This window comes from Oncorhynchus gorbuscha, linkage group LG18, assembly GCF_021184085.1.
Source record: "Oncorhynchus gorbuscha isolate QuinsamMale2020 ecotype Even-year linkage group LG18, OgorEven_v1.0, whole genome shotgun sequence".
In the NCBI taxonomy this organism is placed as follows: domain Eukaryota; kingdom Metazoa; phylum Chordata; class Actinopteri; order Salmoniformes; family Salmonidae; genus Oncorhynchus; species Oncorhynchus gorbuscha.
The window spans coordinates 18,176,835-18,196,801 of NC_060190.1; the positions used below are offsets into that span (position 1 = coordinate 18,176,835).

The 19,967-nt window shown below is 43.8% G+C and overlaps 1 protein-coding gene across 2 annotated transcripts in view; it reads left to right on the plus strand.

The window, feature by feature from the left end:
* Positions 1-331: 331 nt before the first annotated feature.
* LOC124002953 (homeobox protein Meis1) overlaps positions 332-19,967 on the plus strand; it is a 35,917-nt gene continuing 16,281 nt past the window's right edge. For both annotated transcript variants that reach the window (XM_046310813.1, XM_046310814.1), the window contains exons 1-9: positions 332-927; positions 2,269-2,489; positions 3,358-3,499; positions 3,716-3,766; positions 4,151-4,201; positions 4,781-4,927; positions 7,335-7,446; positions 11,651-11,802; positions 19,167-19,243. In XM_046310813.1, coding sequence (XP_046166769.1) covers positions 916-927; positions 2,269-2,489; positions 3,358-3,499; positions 3,716-3,766; positions 4,151-4,201; positions 4,781-4,927; positions 7,335-7,446; positions 11,651-11,802; positions 19,167-19,243 — 965 coding nt within the window. In that variant the 5' untranslated portion in view covers positions 332-915. The remainder of the gene's footprint in view (positions 928-2,268; positions 2,490-3,357; positions 3,500-3,715; positions 3,767-4,150; positions 4,202-4,780; positions 4,928-7,334; positions 7,447-11,650; positions 11,803-19,166; positions 19,244-19,967) is intronic.

Below are 19,967 nucleotides of genomic sequence, written 5' to 3' on the forward strand. Positions count from 1 at the left end.
ATGGTCAGTTATTTGCCTATTTATAGCCTATCGTTTGTTAATATTTATATGTATTCTTTAAATAAACCTAAGGCATGCTAGTCATTTCCACAACAAAACGTCCAGCTGAGCACCAGATAATACAACCCTTATATGCGATTGAATATCTGCTATTTTTTCAGTTCTCAAACGCCTCCACTTGATGTGGCCCATTCCAATACGTGACCAGTTATGGCCACCACTACTTCCGGGTTTGCACAAATTGATCAAAGCTACCCTCTCTGCGTTATGCGCCCTACAACAACACACACACACACACACGTGCGCATTTGGAGAACCAGGCACGGCATTCACATTGCACATCGGGATCTACCAACATACGGACGGACAGTGGACTGCCCCTTTAAGAAAAACAAAGTCAGAAAATATCACCCCTCCTCCTTCAGATCTCCACTTGGATGGTATTGCATCAAAGAAAACCTTCACTGGAGTTGCAAGTGATCGAGGAGACGATGGGGACTGTTTTTGAACATCTCTACATGAATATCTGAAGTGAAGGAAGAGCGCGACGAGTCATCATTAATTAAGCAACTTGACAACCTCGATGTTGATTGACAGCTTGCTTGTTGAGCGAGACTAGAGTCTCAATGTTTTTTTTCTGTAAGGGGCATTTTACACCAGTCTTAAGCGTGAAGTCGTAGCCAGTGTCGCTTGTTTATGAACGGTCTCCAGGAGAAAGCGAAGGAGCGCTATACTGGATTGTGGTGTTTTTGTCTTTAGCTGGACTTATGCTGACGGTCTGGCAACCATCCTCTCTGGAGAGACGACCACTGTATTCCTAATCTTGCAATTGGAGTTAGGTCTTTGTTTTTCCTCAGCCCTGGCCTCGTAGAAGACGTTTAGAGTCCGATTGGAATCGGCTAGAGTGACAGGCCGATGGCGCAACGGGTGCGTATTGACATAACTTTTAGCAATGGCAATAAAGCTACAATTGAGACGTGGCTGATTACTGTGCGTAATTTTTCATTTGTATGGCACAACAAGCAGGCAGCTATGCAATAAGATGATGTTTGGTAGAGCTATAAGTTGTCAAATATACTTATGCTACATGCTAGCCTACTATTCAGCATTTGAGCGTGTGTGAGTAGAATAAACAATTGCATTTTCATATTGTCGAAAGAACTACAGACTGCAGACTTCATCACATAATGAATTTTACCCCACTATTATGACATGTGTTTTGATATTCTGCCTTTTTCATAAACGCCGCATCGGTCTTTGGGGGTCCAGTGTTTAATGTAGGCTATAACCAAGTTGTTACACATCAACTTAAACGATTTACAAAAAACATGATGTAAGTTTGGTAATAAGAACATGGACGACATTTCACAAATATTTTGTGTGTATTAAATTTCAGTCTGTACAGATATGATAATTATGGAGAGAATGTTCGCTTCGCGTTTAGTTTGTTGATAACTGTCCTTTTCAACATTTCATAATATTTATACATTCTTATCTGATATAAGACATCCAAATAAATAAATTCAACATTTAGAATAAAACATATGTGATTACGTTCTCAAAATATACTCGAAATAGTTAGATAGGCCACGTAGACATGCATGAACAGTTAGCCTATCTAAAATGTATCTGTTATTTTGTTTTGTTTCTTTAAACTATTAGTTTTGTCAAGATAAACAAAACAATATTTGATTTCTTTGAAATATCAGCAAGAATACAGACAGAAAAGTGTATACATTTGTGATATTGTTTTGTCTAAGCAAGACCCTGCAGTTCTAATCGCCTGAAAGAATTAAGCAGACCCAAAACGTTTGAAAGTTTTAGACATATAAAAGTAAACTGCTTTTTCAGAACTTTTTAAAATGTTAATGATCCAACGTAATCCACAAACAATGAACATTTTCCATTGATTCTCAATTAGGTGATCAACATAGGCTTTTATTACCACTAAACATACGATAGGCTACTATTAGCACCATATACCTAACACATTAGCACTTATTTTCTATACTCATTTTGTAGGGCTAGACTTATTTGCTATTATTAGTATAGACTGCCAACAACATAATTTAAGCTATTTTACTATTGTTGTTAATATACTTTTCTTGTTATTAGTCTTTATATTTCGTTTTTATTGTCAGTATTATTACACGATTTCTTTTACTTTAGCTATTATCAACACAGGCCTTCATTCAACACCAGGAGAGGTTGCACACCGGTGTCAATGGTTATTATTTTAGAATATTCTCTATCTTTCACTTTTGACAGTATGAAGACCTTCCCCACTATGGAATGGACGGAGTAGGGCTGCCCTCGACTATGTACGGGGACCCTCATGCAGCGCGCTCCATGCAGGCGGTTCACCTGAACCACGGGCCCCAGTTCCACTCGCACCAGTACCCGCACTCCACACACGCCAGTGCCATACCGCCCAGTATGGGCTCCTCCGTCAACGACGCTATAAAAAGAGACAAAGATGCCATTTACGGGTACGTTTATTTTACTGCCAACGTAAAGTGTACAGCCATTGGGGAAATCAAGCACCACAAATGTGAGCGATGAAAGTTTAAGAGAGAGGGAGGCTTTGGGAAATTCTCGCTAATTACAACCTCTTCTGTGTTCGGTCATTATGCACGGTGCTATATAGGCTTATTTAAACTTTGTATATCTGTTTTGAAATGTTTCATTATGACATTCTCACCTGAGTTTTCGAAAAAGATCCATACGCTTCGTTTGCATTTGGCTTTCAGTCAAAATGTGATGTTATTTTGCATTCACAAAATTCATGATATGGATGTATTCTATTGTTTAGCCGGAGCCAGGGGTTGAGTTGGATAACCGAACTCCCAAAATGTTTGTAAATCCAACTCTCAGATTTAAACAATTGTACATCAAACACATTCTCAAACTACCCTGCCTACTTCAACAAATGTGTAGGCAGTGTTGTTTATATTTGTGTGCCATAATATAGGCCTATTTTCAGGCCAAGTTGAATTGTCTTGAACTCTATTGAAAAGTTCATCGTGTATTTCTTTGCCTGAGTTAATCTCACTGAAGAACATGTTATTTCGTTGTCCTAAAATGTTGAATCGTGTTCTAAATAAGACACTCGAGAGCTGAGGATGCCGTACGACCAGTTATGCCTGTATGACCAACTCATGTCATGCAGTAAGACTAGGCCTACTTTTATGTAATTATTGTGCTGTTACATTTCTGAATGTTTGCACGTTTTCAACTGAAAACAGTAGGCAATGTGATTGAAACTCGATGTAACCTACTTTCTTAGTTTGGGCCTGTACAGACTCGCAAACTTTCCAAGGCGGCGTACAGCGTTAATGTCCCCTCTCTTCCTTTTAGGCATCCCCTGTTCCCACTTCTAGCACTGATTTTTGAAAAATGTGAATTAGCAACTTGCACGCCGAGAGAAACTGGGGTCGCTGGAGGCGACGTGTGTTCCTCGGAGTCTTTCAATGAGGATATAGCAGTATTTTCAAAACAGGTTTGACATATCTATCTACTTGTTTTGTTGAAGTTCAAATTCGTTCAAATTCGTATATTGTAGGGTAAATAACCGTTGTGCATTGGTACATGTTTTGTAATTCTGCATTGTGAAAACTTTGTAAGCCGCAAGCTGTCCGATGCATGTGAACACAAATCGTTATGAATTATGTATGACGCTCAGTGAACAGTGAATGTTGTAACACTTTTGTTTCAGATTCGATCAGAAAAGCCTATATTTTCATCAAATCCAGAAATTGATAATTTGGTAAGAACTCACATGCTTTAGGCCATTCACGAGAACAGTATCGAACAGTTGGATAATGACTACATTCACTCATTGTCTACAATAGACGACACTTAAGTGTGAATTTGACTTTATCACAGTCCTTGTTATTAATGGTGTCATAACAGATACACGTTTGTGTAATCGTAATCTGTCAAAAGATTTTCTTGTCATGAAGTTTGTTTGCTTTCATGCTAATTATTTTAATCCTGTTGATCCTGATCCATTGCCGACACGTTTTTAATGGCCGTGCGCGTGCAAACACACACCCACACACATGCACGCACACGCACCCATAATTATAATAATAATGTCATGATCCAAAATGTGAATAAAAATGTTTTATTGCAAACTTTTTCCTCCTAGATGATACAAGCAATTCAAGTATTACGGTTTCATCTGCTCGAGCTGGAGAAGGTATATTTACTCATAACCATCTCATGCACGGTGTGACTGATAGGCCTGCTGCTGTAAAAATCGGATATTTTATCACCGTCGATTGCGATGATGCATAGCATTGGGCTATAACTCCGTAGTAGAGGTGTAATAGTGGTGGTAGTATATTTGGTTTCCCAAATAACATTTTTATGTTATGGCGTTGATAATGTTGTCATTGATGGATGCGCTTGCAAAATATTTGTCGAGGGCGTTTATATAAAAGTAGCCATATTGCTCATGTTGAGCCTTTATTAGGGAGGAGATAAAGTTGCTAAAGTAGCCTACAGTTATCGCTCAATTATATAAAATTTTAAGAAAAATAAAGTAATCATTCGTTTTACTACAAGTAAAGTAAAATGTATGCAATGTAATATAGTTCTGCTATTTTTTAAGCCAATTTGCTTGAATAGTAATTTAGGCCTGTCACAAGGCGAGGGGTAGGCTAGTCCTTATAATAACACTGATTATTACCATCTACATTCATTTTTTAGGGCTTTCCTGTAGGGTATAGTGTTCACTCAGTTTTGATACATGTTTGGTTGTTCTCCGTGTTTGCAGGTACACGAGCTATGCGATAATTTCTGTCATCGATACATCAGCTGCTTGAAAGGAAAAATGCCCATTGATTTGGTCATAGACGACAGGGACGGTGGAAATAAATCTGACAGTGAAGATTTTACAAGATCGTCTGGGCCTCTTGATCAGGTAAGCTCTTGCATATTACGTGCGTATTAATACAATTGTCGTCTATTAACTTAAGTGCATTTGAATTGTAGGCCTATACAGAGAACACTTCGCACGCATTTTATGCTGTCTAGATCGTTTTATCAAAATAGAGACCAATGAAAAAAATATAATTTAGGAAATTGTTGGCCTCCTCTTTGTGATATAGATTGATAAGTGACTTTAAAATAAATCAAATATTAAATGTAGGCCTAACATTTGACAAAATGACAATGAGAACAATGTTTGAGAACAAAGCATAATAAATTGTTTTTTTTTCGGACATTTGGAAAAAACTTGTTTGAAGTAAGGATCCCGGTGAACAAATGCTTGGCTTTTACTATATTACTTCTTGAATAAATGCCTTGAGGGACTATGGTAAACATTTTAATTGTTATTATGATATTTTATGGTGTCTTTATGTGTTAATTATGTTCATTGTGCTGCATGTGCTCGAAAAAGATGTCATTGATCAAAAATGGGACGAGAGGTGTGGAGCCAAATCTGCTCTTTTTTTCGTGTGAATGCAACCAAGCAAGTTTTGAAGTCACGTTGCACCCACCCCTTGAGCAAGGCTTTAGGAATATGGAGTCCCTTCCTCCGGGTGCCATGTCAGCCACACAGCGACTTGTTAACCATTTAACCCTTTATTTACCAAAGCAACGAGCACAAATCCAAGCAGTTTAGTGGAGTGTCAAATGCGCACAACTCAAATGTCTCGGTGTTTAGTTTCAAACACCCTCCCAAGCCTATATTAGTCGGTTGTTGAGATGTTCTGAGTGTCCCATTCACTTTACTACAGGGTTCCAAGCTCTGTATTATAAAATAACCCTCTATCCAAGTCTATGGTCTATTCTAGTATGAATCACACTACTTTATATCCAGAAATGAATATGCATCCCCTTCAATCCTCTCACCTCCATCAGGTAGTGAGACTTCCCTCCAGTAGTACTTTGATCACATCTGCTGATTTGCACTTTGATGGTCATCTTTGATTGCGCTGTCACCTGCCAGAGTGTTTTTATTATTATCGATCAATCAACATGATCAATGATGAGCACAGGTCCCCTGAGTCTTATAAGCACTCGTAATTTATGATTTTGATTTAACAAAATGTGTGGCTCAGTTGGTAAGAGCGTAGCGCTAGCAACGCCTGTTCCGTCGGCTCGATTCCCGCTGGGGTTACATATACTAAAATGTAAGTCGCTTTGGATTGAAGCGTCTGCTAGATGGCATATATTATGAAGCAGCACACTAAAGTGTAGCCCCTGGATGTGGAGGTCAACCCAATAACCCGTCCCACCAGCCTTCACTTTCCCACCCATAAGTCCATGTATGGTACAGCACCCGCCCGCCCGACACCCACTCTACCTTGCAGGCACTTTGTCCCCACACCTCTAGCCCAATAGTGTACCATTTTCACACTTAATTCCACACTTAATTTCTCTTCTCAAGTGGGGCTGCTTAGGGAGTACCTACTGGTTATGGGTGGATATTGGGAGGTGGTGGCGGTGTGTGAGTGTATATGCATGTGTGTTTGTGTACATGTTCGAGTGTGTGTGTGTGTGTGTGTGTGTGTGTGTGTGTGTGTGTGTGTGTGTGTGTGTGTGTGTGTGTGTGTGTGTGTGTGTGTGTGTGTGTGTGTGTGTGTGTGTGTGTGTGTGTGTGTGTGTGTGTGTGTGTGTGTGTGTGTGTGTGTCTCTCGGTACTTGTCACCCTCGGTCTCTCGGGAGCGGTCCATTCGGATTGAACAAATCTCTTCAGCCCTATACTCACTCCCCTTCTTCTATCCCCCTTGCTCGTTTCGTTGGGAACTCCTCTTGTTGGAGTTGGCCATTGCTGCTTTAAACCATTTGTGTTCTGACCATATGTTCTAGATTACCACAGCCTGACAGCATTCTCTTGGTATGCAGCGTAATACATGATATATATTTCTCATTTTTTTTCCTTCCCAAAGAGGACTTATTATTATTCGTTTGCTGGTCAAAAACAATTATGAATTATAGGGTTTGCATTCTGACCTGGAGTTAGCAATGAGTTAGCCACGATGCACCGCCAACTGAGGGGAGTAGCTAGCCAGTGTGTACAGGGCTGTTTAGCTGTGTGTTTGAAATGTCTACAGGCTATTCCCCCCCCCACATGATATGTACTGCGTATGATATGGATATGATATGTAAGGCAACTAAGAATGAGGCTTTCGTGCCAACATACCTTGGGTCTCCATTCACATCTCTTTTAATCAGTCGCCTGTGGATTATTCTCTATGGATGACCTCACTTAAAGCCCTTGGTTTCTATATGACGAATAGACCATTGACACGTTCTCTGTGGTTAATCGTATGCATACTGTAGTTTCTTGTCTGATTATCAGTGTCATGTCATCCAATCAGATCTCGTGGAGCAGAGACCACGATGACACGGCGTCAGTTCGCTCGGCGGGGACGCCCGGGCCCTCCAGTGGGGGACACACGTCACACAGTGGGGACAACAACAGTGAAGAAGGTAAGGACTCACTGATAGGTAAGAACTGGATAGGTGTCCATCATTATTGCTTTTGTCTTTTAAAGTATACTATCATATCAGTGGGAGGAACGAGGAAGCTATTTTAGAGTTCTGGGACAGATCAGATTCACTTACAGGTAGAAATACTAGAAAGGTGTCCACCATTATCGCTTTCACCTATCAAGTCCTTTCAGATTAGTGAGACAGTGTTGGGACTGATCCGATGTCAAGCCAATGAGTGAGTGTCACACGCTGTCGAGTTTGGATTGGATGTGATGTGGAATAGAAAGACAGCCAGCAGAGAGAAAGAACGAGTGAATGATGAGGGTTGACAGAAAAATGTGAATGCGGAGCTCAGCCTGGGACTGGATCTGGAAGAAAGGGCGCATTATGTTCTAGTCGACTGAGCGACGATTTATATACCAGCCTCTGCGCCTCTTTTATTTGGACATGGGGAAAGAGTATTAACAGAGAGCAACACACACACACGCACACGCACACGCACACACACACACACACATTAAATGCTAGGCAGCTCCTAATGGTTGAGGTAGAGAAGAAGACTAAAAGGGACTCTCTCTCCTCTGCTATTGGCCGTCTTTATGAGCAGGGCTCTGGGTTTGTGGACTTCCCCCACACTATCCAAATAGTTTCAGTCAGATGTGTATCACCTATTACCAGGGCCATTTGCAAAGTGCTGCTTGTGTGCCAAGTGCAACAAGCGTTCAGGGGATTTGTTATCTCCAGAATACATTTTCAGTTTAGCACCGCCACGGGTGGACTGCTTCGGGGATATCTGTGTGTTTTAACTCCCAAACACAAATACAGTCACACAGCCAGAACACAAGGCCCAGAACACAAACACTCCTAATGCCCTTTTTATTCCCAATTTGGATGGTTGGAGAATTGTGGCTCCTTCAATGGAAGTATTCCACAGAAACATATTGGTTGAGCTTCTGTTGGAGAGTGGATTCTTGGTTGATCCATATTGGGGTATGTAGTCCAGTGATACCTTAACACTGGTTCCTTGCATCACGAAGATAGGCCTAGAGGACCAGAGAAGCTACCATTGGATAGTCATGGTTTTCCGACTTTTCCGGAAAAATCTGATACATACCTGAGGAGAGATTTGTTAGCTCCCACTTTAACCGAAAGAAAAACGATCTCACACCTGTAGGGAGGGGAGGTGTCAGTGCTGGGAAAAAGAGGAGGAAGAAAGAAAACAAAGAGAAAGCTGGTAAATAATGTCCCAAAGAAGGCAAACAGTTTCAACAACTTAGTTCATCGCTATGGTGATGTCTGCAGTTTGGTCAAACATTTAGCTTCTGTTCATTTGAACTTGCTGGTAGCCGATAGAGAAAGTCCATCCAAGACAAGTAGTCAATTTGTCTAAATATTTTCTTTGTGCATTGTCCGTGTTTTGTTGCCCATGGTTGCTTGAAGTTATCACAAGCCTGGCCTGAGCATCGAGGCCATTCTTCACAGACCCTTGGATTGGCCGACAATGGTCACATGGCTGCCTTGCTCCTATAGGGAAGTGTGTCTTAGAAGAAAGGACCAATGGTGGAAGCCTGGTGCAAAATAAAAGGTCCTCTCTCCTCCCAGGCCCCTTGCACCAGACCATGGCCAATAACATTTTGTGCAAACACTTCTGAAAAGCTCAGCAATTGAGCAGGCCAGCAGCTGCTGCGAGCGCCAAGCTTTGACAGCTTGACTTATAATGTTTGCGTGAAAAGTGCAAGTGGATTTTTGTGCCTCCGAATCTTGATGCTGGAACAGAAAGGAGCAAGCGGCGATATTGAACGGTAGAAGGGGGAAAAAAGGGTGAGAATGGAATGAGGGCAAAGGAAATAAAAGAAAGAAGAGGGAGAGAGAGTGAAAGAGAGTGAGGATGAGCAATGAATCCTTTGGTTTGGCGTGGGCATGGTCAATGCTGCATAACCACAGCTGAGCTAACTTCGTGTTCAGAGTTTTTTTTCTTTCTTAAGGGGAAACAAATTCCTTTGTATGGCCTCACTCTTTCACTGGAAGCCAGACAGGAAAGCCGAGAGTAGCAGTGACTTCCCGTGCAACCACCACTTTCTCCAGAGACCTCCCAGAGTCACTGCAGCGCTTTGCTCCTTCCTTCGCCTTCTAACACAACCCCCCTTCACAGTCACACATAGCTGGATGTAGAGGAGGATTTGACGTGTGCAGCTCTAGTCGCCGAAGAAGCATGTCCCCCCCCCCCCCGTCCCCGTCCCTGTCCCCGTCTCCACCCGGTACACAGGTTGTCGCTGTGAAACTTGGAGCTATCACAAACCATTAGCAGGTTGGGTCCAAAGTCACCACGGCGGCGACGTATTTCTCCTCGTAGTGTTGGGCTAGAGAATGCTGCCGTGACACGGCACATTGCGGAGTGTAAATCAGCCTGAGGGAGCCCGCCGTCGTCCCCCTAATGAGGCCGAGAGCTTGTTTATGGACTTCAGCATAATTTTTATGATTATTTCCACCTTCTCAGACTCTTGTCGGTCCCAGTAGAGTCTCACCTCTGTTTTGGCGGTGGAGGTAATGGCAGGAGAAGCCTAAGCGAAGTCAACCTCCCAGCTAGTGAAGTCACCACTGGTATTATACTAATGTGGTCGGTAGTTGCTGCCATATGCCAGCTCTGCTCTGCTTTAACTGACAGTCTCTAACCTTGCCTGTTGCTGTTAAAAGTGATGAAAATACTGCGTACGACATGATTTGTAATTGTAATTGGAAAGGTTAGCAGTTAGTGGGGGCTTTGGTAAAGATGAAATGGACTTAGTGTTGGATCAAAGGAAGCCTGGTCCCAGATATGTTGTGCTGTCTTGCCAACTCCTATGGTAGAGTTGTCAAGACAGGACAGAGAGATCTATGGTCAGGCTACCTTCAATCCACCATTTCATCCAGTTCCTCTTTAGCAAAGCCCCCGCTGTGCCCCAGACAATAACCATATGAGTTGGCAAGGCAGCACAAACTGATCTGAGACCAGTCTAGATCGAAGGAGCATTCACTTCCAATGAGACATTTTGGATTACGAACCCATGGCCAGCAGTGTAGCTCTCCCAGATCAGATGGGAGCTAAGTAAACATAAGAGACGAACTTTAGCGGGAAAAAAACAGCGAGAGGAATAAACTGGGCATTAAATCATTGGCTGGTTTTGGACTACCCCTGCGTCCCAAATGGCATCCTGTTCCTTACATAGTGCAGTACTTATGGACCCTGGTCAAAAGTAGTGCACCATGTAGGGAATGGGGTGCCATTTGGGACGCACACTAGGTCTGTGATATCTTGGAGATGTACTGTATGGATTTTGGGGGTGGGCAGATGGTGCTCTGGGTGGGTCATATCAAATCCACAGTGCAGTCAGAGAGTTCAACCCCTGGGCTTAAAAGCTCTCTGAGATGTATGCATATTCATAACTCTTTTCAAAAATATATATACAGTATATATGTTCCGGGGAGGTTTGGTGCATCGCGTGTACGGTACATGGAGTGCTTTGTATGGAACATTGAAGACTCAACCTATTCGTTCAGACGCTCTCTTCTGATGAATATGTGAAGGTTTCTTGGATGATGAGTCAATCGTTTGAAATGTGGGGAGAAATATCTTTTTCACCAGATCCATCCGTATTTCAGCTTTAGAGCTTTCTCCTCGCATTCGGAAAGACTGTGTAGCAGTAACTCTATTACAGCATCATGCAGTTTGATCAATATAATCAGAGCAGTGATAAAACTGTGTAAAAGGGTAGAATTTCTGTAGAAAAAATGACCAGTTGCTGTCTTTTGGCCAAGATGCTGTAGCAGACTTCTCTCCTTTTGGTTGAAAACGTTTCTGTTTTAATGCACCAACTAAACACATTCAGCTAAACAAGGCCAGGAAAGCATTATTCCTTCCACAACCCAGAGAAGCTATGTTCAAAGGTTAGAATTCCTGAAGAGAAATGTGCAGTTGTTGACTGTTGTCCAAGAGAAGATATTCGGTTGCCAGGTTGTAGCAGAATGGTCTGTCCTTATTCCCCCCACAACCCAGGGAAATAGAGTAAAAAAAAACATTTCTGAAGTTAAACGAGCAGTCGTTGTCTGTTTGTCCAAGAGGAGATAGTCGGTTGCCAGGTTGGAGCCGAAATGTCCTAAACCCTTCTCCTTAGTTCCCCATGGAACCACCCACCCACACTAACTGTTGCCTTTGTTTGGACAGGTGACTGCATGGACAACGGGGTGGCCTCTCCCAGCACTGGGGACGATGACGATCCTGACAAGGAAAAGAGGGATCGTCACAACAAGAAGCGAGGAATCTTCCCTAAAGTGGCCACCAACATCATGAGGGCGTGGCTCTTCCAGCACTTGACAGTGAGTAGAGTGGTGGATCACCATTACACTTCTTAGAAGCCAAGCAGTGAGACCTCAATACCGGCGGCCATTTTGAGCTCCATGTCATGCCCTTTAGCCTCAGTTACACTTTATGGGTGTTTAGGGTTGTTGTGACAAGTCTGAAATGTAGCGATGAGGGAGGGGACATTCCCCCTGCTGCCTAGCAGGTTTAGGAGGATTTGGCTGTTGAAATTACTTTTGAAATGACTCCCCCGAAGTTGTCAAACTGAACCATGCATGCGGGTGTGTACGTGTGTGTGTTTTTTTGACTAGTCATGTCAAAGCTATATGGATAATTATTATGTAGATAACTTCTCCCTAACTCTCCTGTCAGATAATTATTATGTTGATAACTTCTCCCTAACTCTCCTGTCAGTCGCTACGAGTGCAGTGAGTTGTGAGAAAATACTTTGGTTCACATTCACACCATCCAATAGAGCTAGAAGGAAGTAGCAGTAAAAAGAGAGGCCATATTTTCTGTGTCCATCGTCTCACGGATACAGACTGTTAAAGGGAGACATATCTGACAGACACAGACATATCTGATTTACAGCTTTGGCCAAAGCTAGAAAGCTAGTCAATTGGCCAGCAGGCACTGAGAGAGAAACATTGAGAGGATTTTTGCTATGCAGGCATTTCCCCCCCCCTTTTTCTGTCTGGGCTCCATACAAGGAGAGGCTAAATCGGGATGTCTCGATGGGGGTCAAGGTGGCCGCCAGGACCTACCACTGAACCCGGGGGTGGCTGCAGCCTGCAGCAGATGGGATGCGAGAGAGAGGGAGGAGAGATAACCCAGGTAGAGAGAGGGAGGAAGAGAGGGAGGGAGAGAGAGTTGACCATAGACATTCCCAGGTTCTCTGGAGAGTAAAATGTTGGTGTGTGTGTGTTTGTGTGTGTGTTTGTGTGCATTGCCAGTTAAGTCGTATTTAGAACTATGAGCACAGTATCTTCCACTTCCACCGTATCGATTCTCAAGGACTTGGTAAAGATTCATGCATGTGGTCTAGCAAGCTGGCTGCGGATGTGTGTGTGCGTATGTGTGTACCAAGAATACTGGTGAGAAAGGGGGGGGCGCACTCTTGCCCCTCCAGCAGGGAACCACAGGCCTTTTCTTCCTCTTTTCATCCCCCCAGCTCCCCAAAGAAAAGGTAATTATGTGATAGGGTAATGGGACGAAACCCAGGCGTTCAGATTGTTGCCATGCCCACTACATTGTGGGAGGTTCTACTTAAATTGTCGGGTCGTAACCATGGTGAGGGGGGTAGGAGGCGGGGTGAAGAGTGAGGGAGGGCTTAGCAAGCACCCTCCCTCCCTCATTTTTTATTAATAATTCGTTTTTTTCCCATTTGTTCTTTTTTATTCTCTTAGTTGTGCACAGAATATTTAAGCCTGTGAGTGAGAGGGGAGCCACAGCTTGTAAAAGAGAAACCACAGCAGCACGTGCTGTTTTCTTCACATGTTCTCGCTTCTCTTTTTACAAAGTGTTTCATGTAAAAAGCAAAAACCAACTGGAAGGCATAATCCCTGTTAATGCAATTAGAGGCTAATTTGCCACCCTCTTGCTCACAGATGTGCTGCAATAACAACGTGTGCTCCAACCCTGCAAGCACATTCTACACAAACCTGAGCAGAAACAGGTGGGAAAGAAGTTGTACTGGGTCGCTAAGCTGAACTGTAACTTTGTTTATTGAAATTGGGTTTGAATAAATGACAAGTTACCTGTAATTTAAAAAACACCCAAATCTGTGAGTTACAGAATGCTTTGGTCACACAGAGGTGAAGAGAACTTCTGAACTGGCAAACTGCTCAGTTAGACAAGTAGGTTGGAGATGGGCTAGTTCCTGAACCTTAGAGTGCACATAACCCATGCAGAAACATTTTCTCCTGCTTTCCTGTCCTCTGAAAAAAAAATAATGTCCTCCTAAGCAGAAAAAAAGAGTCTGGCTAGCATTTCACAGGAAGCCCCTGAAATGACCTCATCCCCTCTCGTCCCGGGATCATCAAAGGTCAAAGTTCGACAGGTCATTTGAACCCATTCGTCATTGGTCGTTTGTTGCCAGAGCCACCTTGGATGTTGACGTGCCAATCACCTATAGCAAACTGTGGTGTGCCACACAGCAGCCTATACCCTGGCAGGGAATCCCTGTCCCATGGCAACGGTAGCCAGCCAACCCCATCCCCCTCCCCGTTCCCCCTCCCCCCGTCTACCCAAAGGCACATTTATAATGCGGTCTTGCCCTGATGTCATTAGATCGGGGACATGCAATGATACAAATTACAAATTTACTATGGCCCGACTGGTCTCTCCTGCCCACCCAAAAAGTCCCTGGGCTTCCCTATACACACTGTGTATTTACTGTCCTCCCCCCCACCCTCAAACCACCCCGACTAGCGCCACTCATGTACGTGTGACGAATCAATCCATCCATATTCATATTTGTAAATTCAATTTAGTCCCCGGGCTTACGGTTCCTGATTATTCCTTAATTCTATCCAAGCAAGCACTCAGAATCGTTGGCGCCACCCAATTAAAGAATAAAGAACATTACACATGGTGTATAATCGCGTCTCGGCCTCTCAGACTAAAAATATGTCCTTCTCTTTTTAGCTGAATGCGCCCCTTTGTTGGGATAGCAATATCTGAAGTTCTTCTCGCCACTGTTTTTAAACCTTTCTTTTAGTTCCTCTGTTCTCGATGCCCATTTGAGTTATTTGAGTTCCAGGGAAATATTTGGAAGTAATGAGAAGACGATTATTGGAGTCAGTGGCAATCCCATTCCCTACATAGTGCACAACAAGCCCATAGGGCTTTGGCCAAAAGTAGTGCACTATGTAGGGAATAGGGTACCATTTGAGACACACACAAAGAAGGGAGGAGCAGAAAGAAGGGGCAGCCAAACATGGTATTTTTAGGAGACCTGTGGGGCATCTGAGTTCATTTATCCAATGCTGGCGCCCCATTGTGTCAGGGCATGGTCTTCGCTCTTTCTCTGGGTCCCTCACCCTGCAGTGAAAACATCATCCATTACCTTTTTGACAGGCCCCCAGGGACCTCCAGGGGCTTGGGACTCAGCGCCCAGCGGGGGTCGCTTTTATTGACCTCCCCAGAAGTCCAGCATGTGGTCACATACATCACTGGCCGGGGCCTTTTTCTCTGACAAGGTAAATGTGTTTAGATCCGAACAAATAATGAAGTGAGGAGAAGTGGGCTGATGGACAGAGGAGATTGGAGGAGATTGGCAGATGGCACTACACAGTGAATGGGGGAAGCTTTAGTTTGATAGGCGGTGCGTTGGAGATGAGTTCAGCAGTTAAACCTGACCCGTTGGTGCAGCGTGGTGTTGCTCTGCAATTCATGTTCTGTCTTGATTGCTTTTCCCAATAGCAGCCGGACACACATTGGATGCTTTTGGAAGTATTTAGCCTTACTGTAGTTCAATTACATCCCATCTAAAGCTAGGGATCCCTCTAGGGATGCAGTGTTAAATAAAGGTGGGTGAACTCTGCAGATCGAGATGACAAAAATCAAGTTTTAAAAAATGGGTAATTTCCCGGAATAGGTGCTTAAGTTTGGTTCAGATACAGTACGTTTACGCTCCGCTATTTAGCCGCTCTTCTCACCTCTCACCTCTCGCCCCGTCCTACTCAGCTGTGCCAGGTTGTGGGTGTGCCGGACCGACCGCCCTCTGAGCAGCTCCTCACTCCAAATGAGGAGTAATTACAACCTCCTAACAGGTTTACTGGTCCAGTAAACAACATAATCACCCTCCCAAAACTTCTCCTGAATTGGCCCGGTCTGATCGTTCAGTCGTGAACTCAAAGAGCTCGCAGCTCAAACCCCCATTTGCTCACAGCAACCCTTCCCTCCAACCAGCAGGTGTGGAACAGAGTGGCAAGCCCCCCTGCCTCCCCTCTTACCACATTGCCGTGAAATGCCACGTATTCTGTTACTGCCGTTTACTAATGAGATTGGTCAGTAGTAGGTACTCCCACTCATTAGAGGCCCTTGTTTGGGGGGTAGAGGGGGGGGGGGGTTGGTTGGCGCGCTACATCGCTGGGGCTAGCAGCAGAGGAATGTAGCCTGGGGCTTTGGGCCCTGTTTAAGGCCTTCATTGGCCTGCCTGGTTGCCTGCCTGCCTGGCTGGCTGCTAGGTGGGAGGCTGGTGGGAGACTGGTTCAGCTGGCCTGTCACCACCTAGGCTGCTTCACAACCCACAGCCCAGCGGCAGCCACTTAGTGGTCGACACCAGGCAAGTCAGGGCCCACTATATGAGTTGTAGTGTATTGCGTTGTAGGAGAGTGGAAGAGTGTATGATGTGCGTGTGTGTGTGCGTATGTGTACAGTATGTCCATGTGTGTATGTGTGAGTGCGTACGGCATTGTGCGTATTCTCGCACATATGCTTGTGTGTGTGTTTACTACCTCCTCTAACCAACACCCCTCCAACACGGACTCTCTTGCTAGTTTGACAGTAAAGCCCCCTTTCCATTTGATGTGTTTAGACCTGCCTGCTAGGATCGACCTGGTTGATTATGCTTCCCTCTGTTGCTGTTAATGTGGTGCTGAAAGGCATGGCGACGGGGTGTTCCCCTCAGAGTGGTCAGGCTGGCTGGAAGTGGAGTGGGAGAGGCAGGGACATAGAGGCCTGTTGACTGTTGATAGTTGTAGTATTCCATGCTAATAGTTGAAATAAAGTGACATTCATTTTCAGGTAGTCAGTTGTTTTGGAAACTAGGCCAAGTTACATTGATTTTCAGGTAAAGTTAGTTGTTTTGGAAACTAGGCCAAGTTTTTATTTTCAGGTAGGGTTAGTTGTTTTTAAAAGCCAGTTGCTTGAAAGATAAGACAAGGTACTTTCAGTTCCAGGTAGAGTCAGTTGTTTGGAATTCTAAGCTAAGTTAGGCTAATTTTCAGGTAAATTCTTTCGAAGCTAAGCCAAGTTCCATTCATTTTCAGGTTAGTTGATTGAGCTAAGCCTTAGTGCAGCTCTGTTTCCCCCAGATATTTGTGTTGATCTGCACTACTTTGTTGCTGTTGGTGTCCTCCGTCTCATTGGAGATTTGGTGTCAGTTAGCCATTCACCCGGAAGGCATGGTTTCGATGTGTCCCAGCATGCTAGAGCGCAGTTCTTGCCTGAGCATGGAGTGGCTGCTAGCTGGTAGCAGATCTGTGTCGCCACTCATGTCAGAGTGCTCCGAGTATAATGTCCCTATAGGCACAAATCTAGGATCAGCTTTAAATGCTAGAAATCCTAACGGTAACCGTTACAGTGAAAAATCACAAACTGACTTTGGATCAGCGTTGAGAGGCAACTTTATCTTCCTCGTGTCAAGGGCAAGGGTCATGTCCAGTAGGGAGAAAACTTTTAAAACAGAACAAAAAGGGGTGGTACTGAACTCCAATAGGAACACATATTTTATGTTTTTTGTTGCAAATCCTTTTGCTACAGTGTGCCCTACTGAACAGGACCCAGGCCTCAGTGCTGATTACAGGGTTGGAGATAGCCCGCCTTAACTCTGGGACGGTTAGAGCTTCTAGTCCTTGCTAACAGGATTATAATTCATAATGAGCGGGTGGGTCGGGATTAGGTCCCGGAGTGGAAACTCTGAAATTAGGCCTGAGGTTACCAGCCTTTCTTATGTGTGTGTGTATGTATGTGTGTGTGTGTGTGTGTGTGTGTGTGTGTGTGTGTGTGTGTGTGTGTGTGTGTGTGTGTGTGTGTGTGTGTGTGTGTGTGTGTGTGTGTGTGTGTGTGTGTGTGTGTGTGTGTGTGTGTGTGTGTGTGTGTGTGTGTGTGTGTGTGTGTGTGTGTGTGTGTGTGTGTGTGTGTGTGCGCGTGTGACTGTGCTTTCACTTTTGTGTTCTGGGAAGATGTTACGGTATCTTAACTTGTTTTTCCTTCTGAATGTCTGTGTAGAGATTGGTTCAAGGCGAGTTTTTCAAATGTTCTCATAAATGTTTTGCTGCTATTTTCGCTTCTGTTAGTTGCTAGAATTAACCACGTTATTCAGGAACAAAGGCACACTGGGAGGAACATGGAACATGTCCGGCAGACAGTGAGGGACAATTTGATGAGGCGACACCGAGATGATCACTTTCTGTGGCGAATTAGACTCCGTTTAAGCCAATTACCTACAATCAAATCACATGGAAACAAGAGGGCGAGGCAACAATTACCAATTGATTCAGCGGCGAAGATAATAACTCAGTAACACCAAAGAGCCTCTCCCTGTCGCCACAGAAAAAGGATGTGGTAGATAAATGTTCTCCAGGTGTAAAGTGTCATTTCTACCTTTGTGCCTATGTGGAATTGGCCTGCGGGTATTTGGCATCTCAGATGGTTTGAACTGTTCACAGTGGTTGTCTGATTTCTAATGTTCAATAACATTCAATGTTATGAAGCGTTGAGACAGTAGATGTTTGGACCTTTTCCTCTTATGCTCAATCCACAGTTTGAGCTCATTACCTATATCCTAGCTCCCATATTCTCACTGACTTGAGAGGTCTGGAGATGGTTGAAAGCCACAGGCTTGTTTTAGTTACTGATGTAGTGCTCGCCTATCCAGTTCTGTCAGATTAGGGAGTAGGAGGGGAAAGTAAATAGAACAGGGAGCGCTGTTAAAAGCATTGGGATTCTTCCCGTGTGACTTACACTCCCATCTCTACACCCGAGTACACACACACACTCCACACGCCTGTATCTATATCCCCCCACCGCTAAGAGAACCAGCTCAACCTACTCTAGGGTGTATCAGGAGCTTTTGGGTGTGTGTGTGTGTGTGTGTGTGTGTGTGTGTGTGTGTGTGTGTGTGTGTGTGTGTGTGTGTGTGTGTGTGTGTGTGTGTGTGTGTGTGTGTGTGTGTGTGTGTGTGTGTGTGTGTGTGTGTGTGTGTGTGTGTGTGTGTGTGTGTGTGTGTGTGTGTGTGTGCGTGCGCGCACATGTGCAAAGCACCAGTAGCACTCATAATAAATTTAGCTGTTTCTCCACTCGGCTAAATTCTTTAATTGGCTCACACACACACACACACACACACACACACACACACACACACACACACACACACACACACACACACACACACACACACACACACACACACACACACACACACACACACACACACACACACACACACACACACACCATTAATTATGCTCCATTTCATATTGCCCTAATGAGTCTTTGGAGCCACACCTCCGTTTGTTCACGCTAATTAGCCGGCACTGCTTTTAGGCACAACAACACAAACAACACAAAAGATGTTTTTTGTTTTTGTTTTCTTTCAGTTACTATTTCCTTTATATTTATAAGTTCTTTATTTCTCTTTTTCTCGTTGAAACAGCATCCTTACCCTTCGGAAGAACAGAAGAAACAACTGGCCCAGGACACGGGGTTAACGATCCTACAAGTCAACAATTGGTAAGTTGGATTGGGGTTGTTTGGTGTCTGCATGTGTTTACATGGCAGTAATTCTTTGGTTACGGCCCAAATGGCACCCTATTTCCCATAGGGCTCTGGTCAAAAGTAGTGCACTATATAGGGAATAGGATGCCGTTTGGGATGCAGCCTTGGTTAGTTTACCCCAACCCAGGCAACCTGGGTCTAATGATTTGAATGATTCATTCCTCTGGGAACACCCGACTGAAAATATCCCCCTTACAGTCTGTTGGCTTCAGTTAATTGGAATGAGAGGAAACCTGTATAATAGTTCCAGTGGTGCGGGGTGCATTTACTACAGTATTTACTCATCTGAAAGAAGAAACTAGGACATTTCACTGTACTTTGATCTATTTTATGAATAAATATCCACAGTTATTAACAAAGTATGAGGTAGTAGCCTGCAACGTGTTTAATTCTGTCTGGTTATGGAGGCAAAACGTAGACAAGAATGATGATTCAACCACTATATGAGAAATCTCAATCTTGACATGTACAGATGTAAAGACATCCTATCCAATTGAACACTAGCCTAGGCAAATATACACAGCAATATACATGAGCAAATACAGAATACAGAAAATGCAATCAATGGTTTATGGTATAACTCTACACCATTCCAACTACTGTTTAGCCTTTATATGCATGCACTATGCACAGTAGTTCCCTATATGTTTAGCCTTTATATGCATGCACTATGCACAGT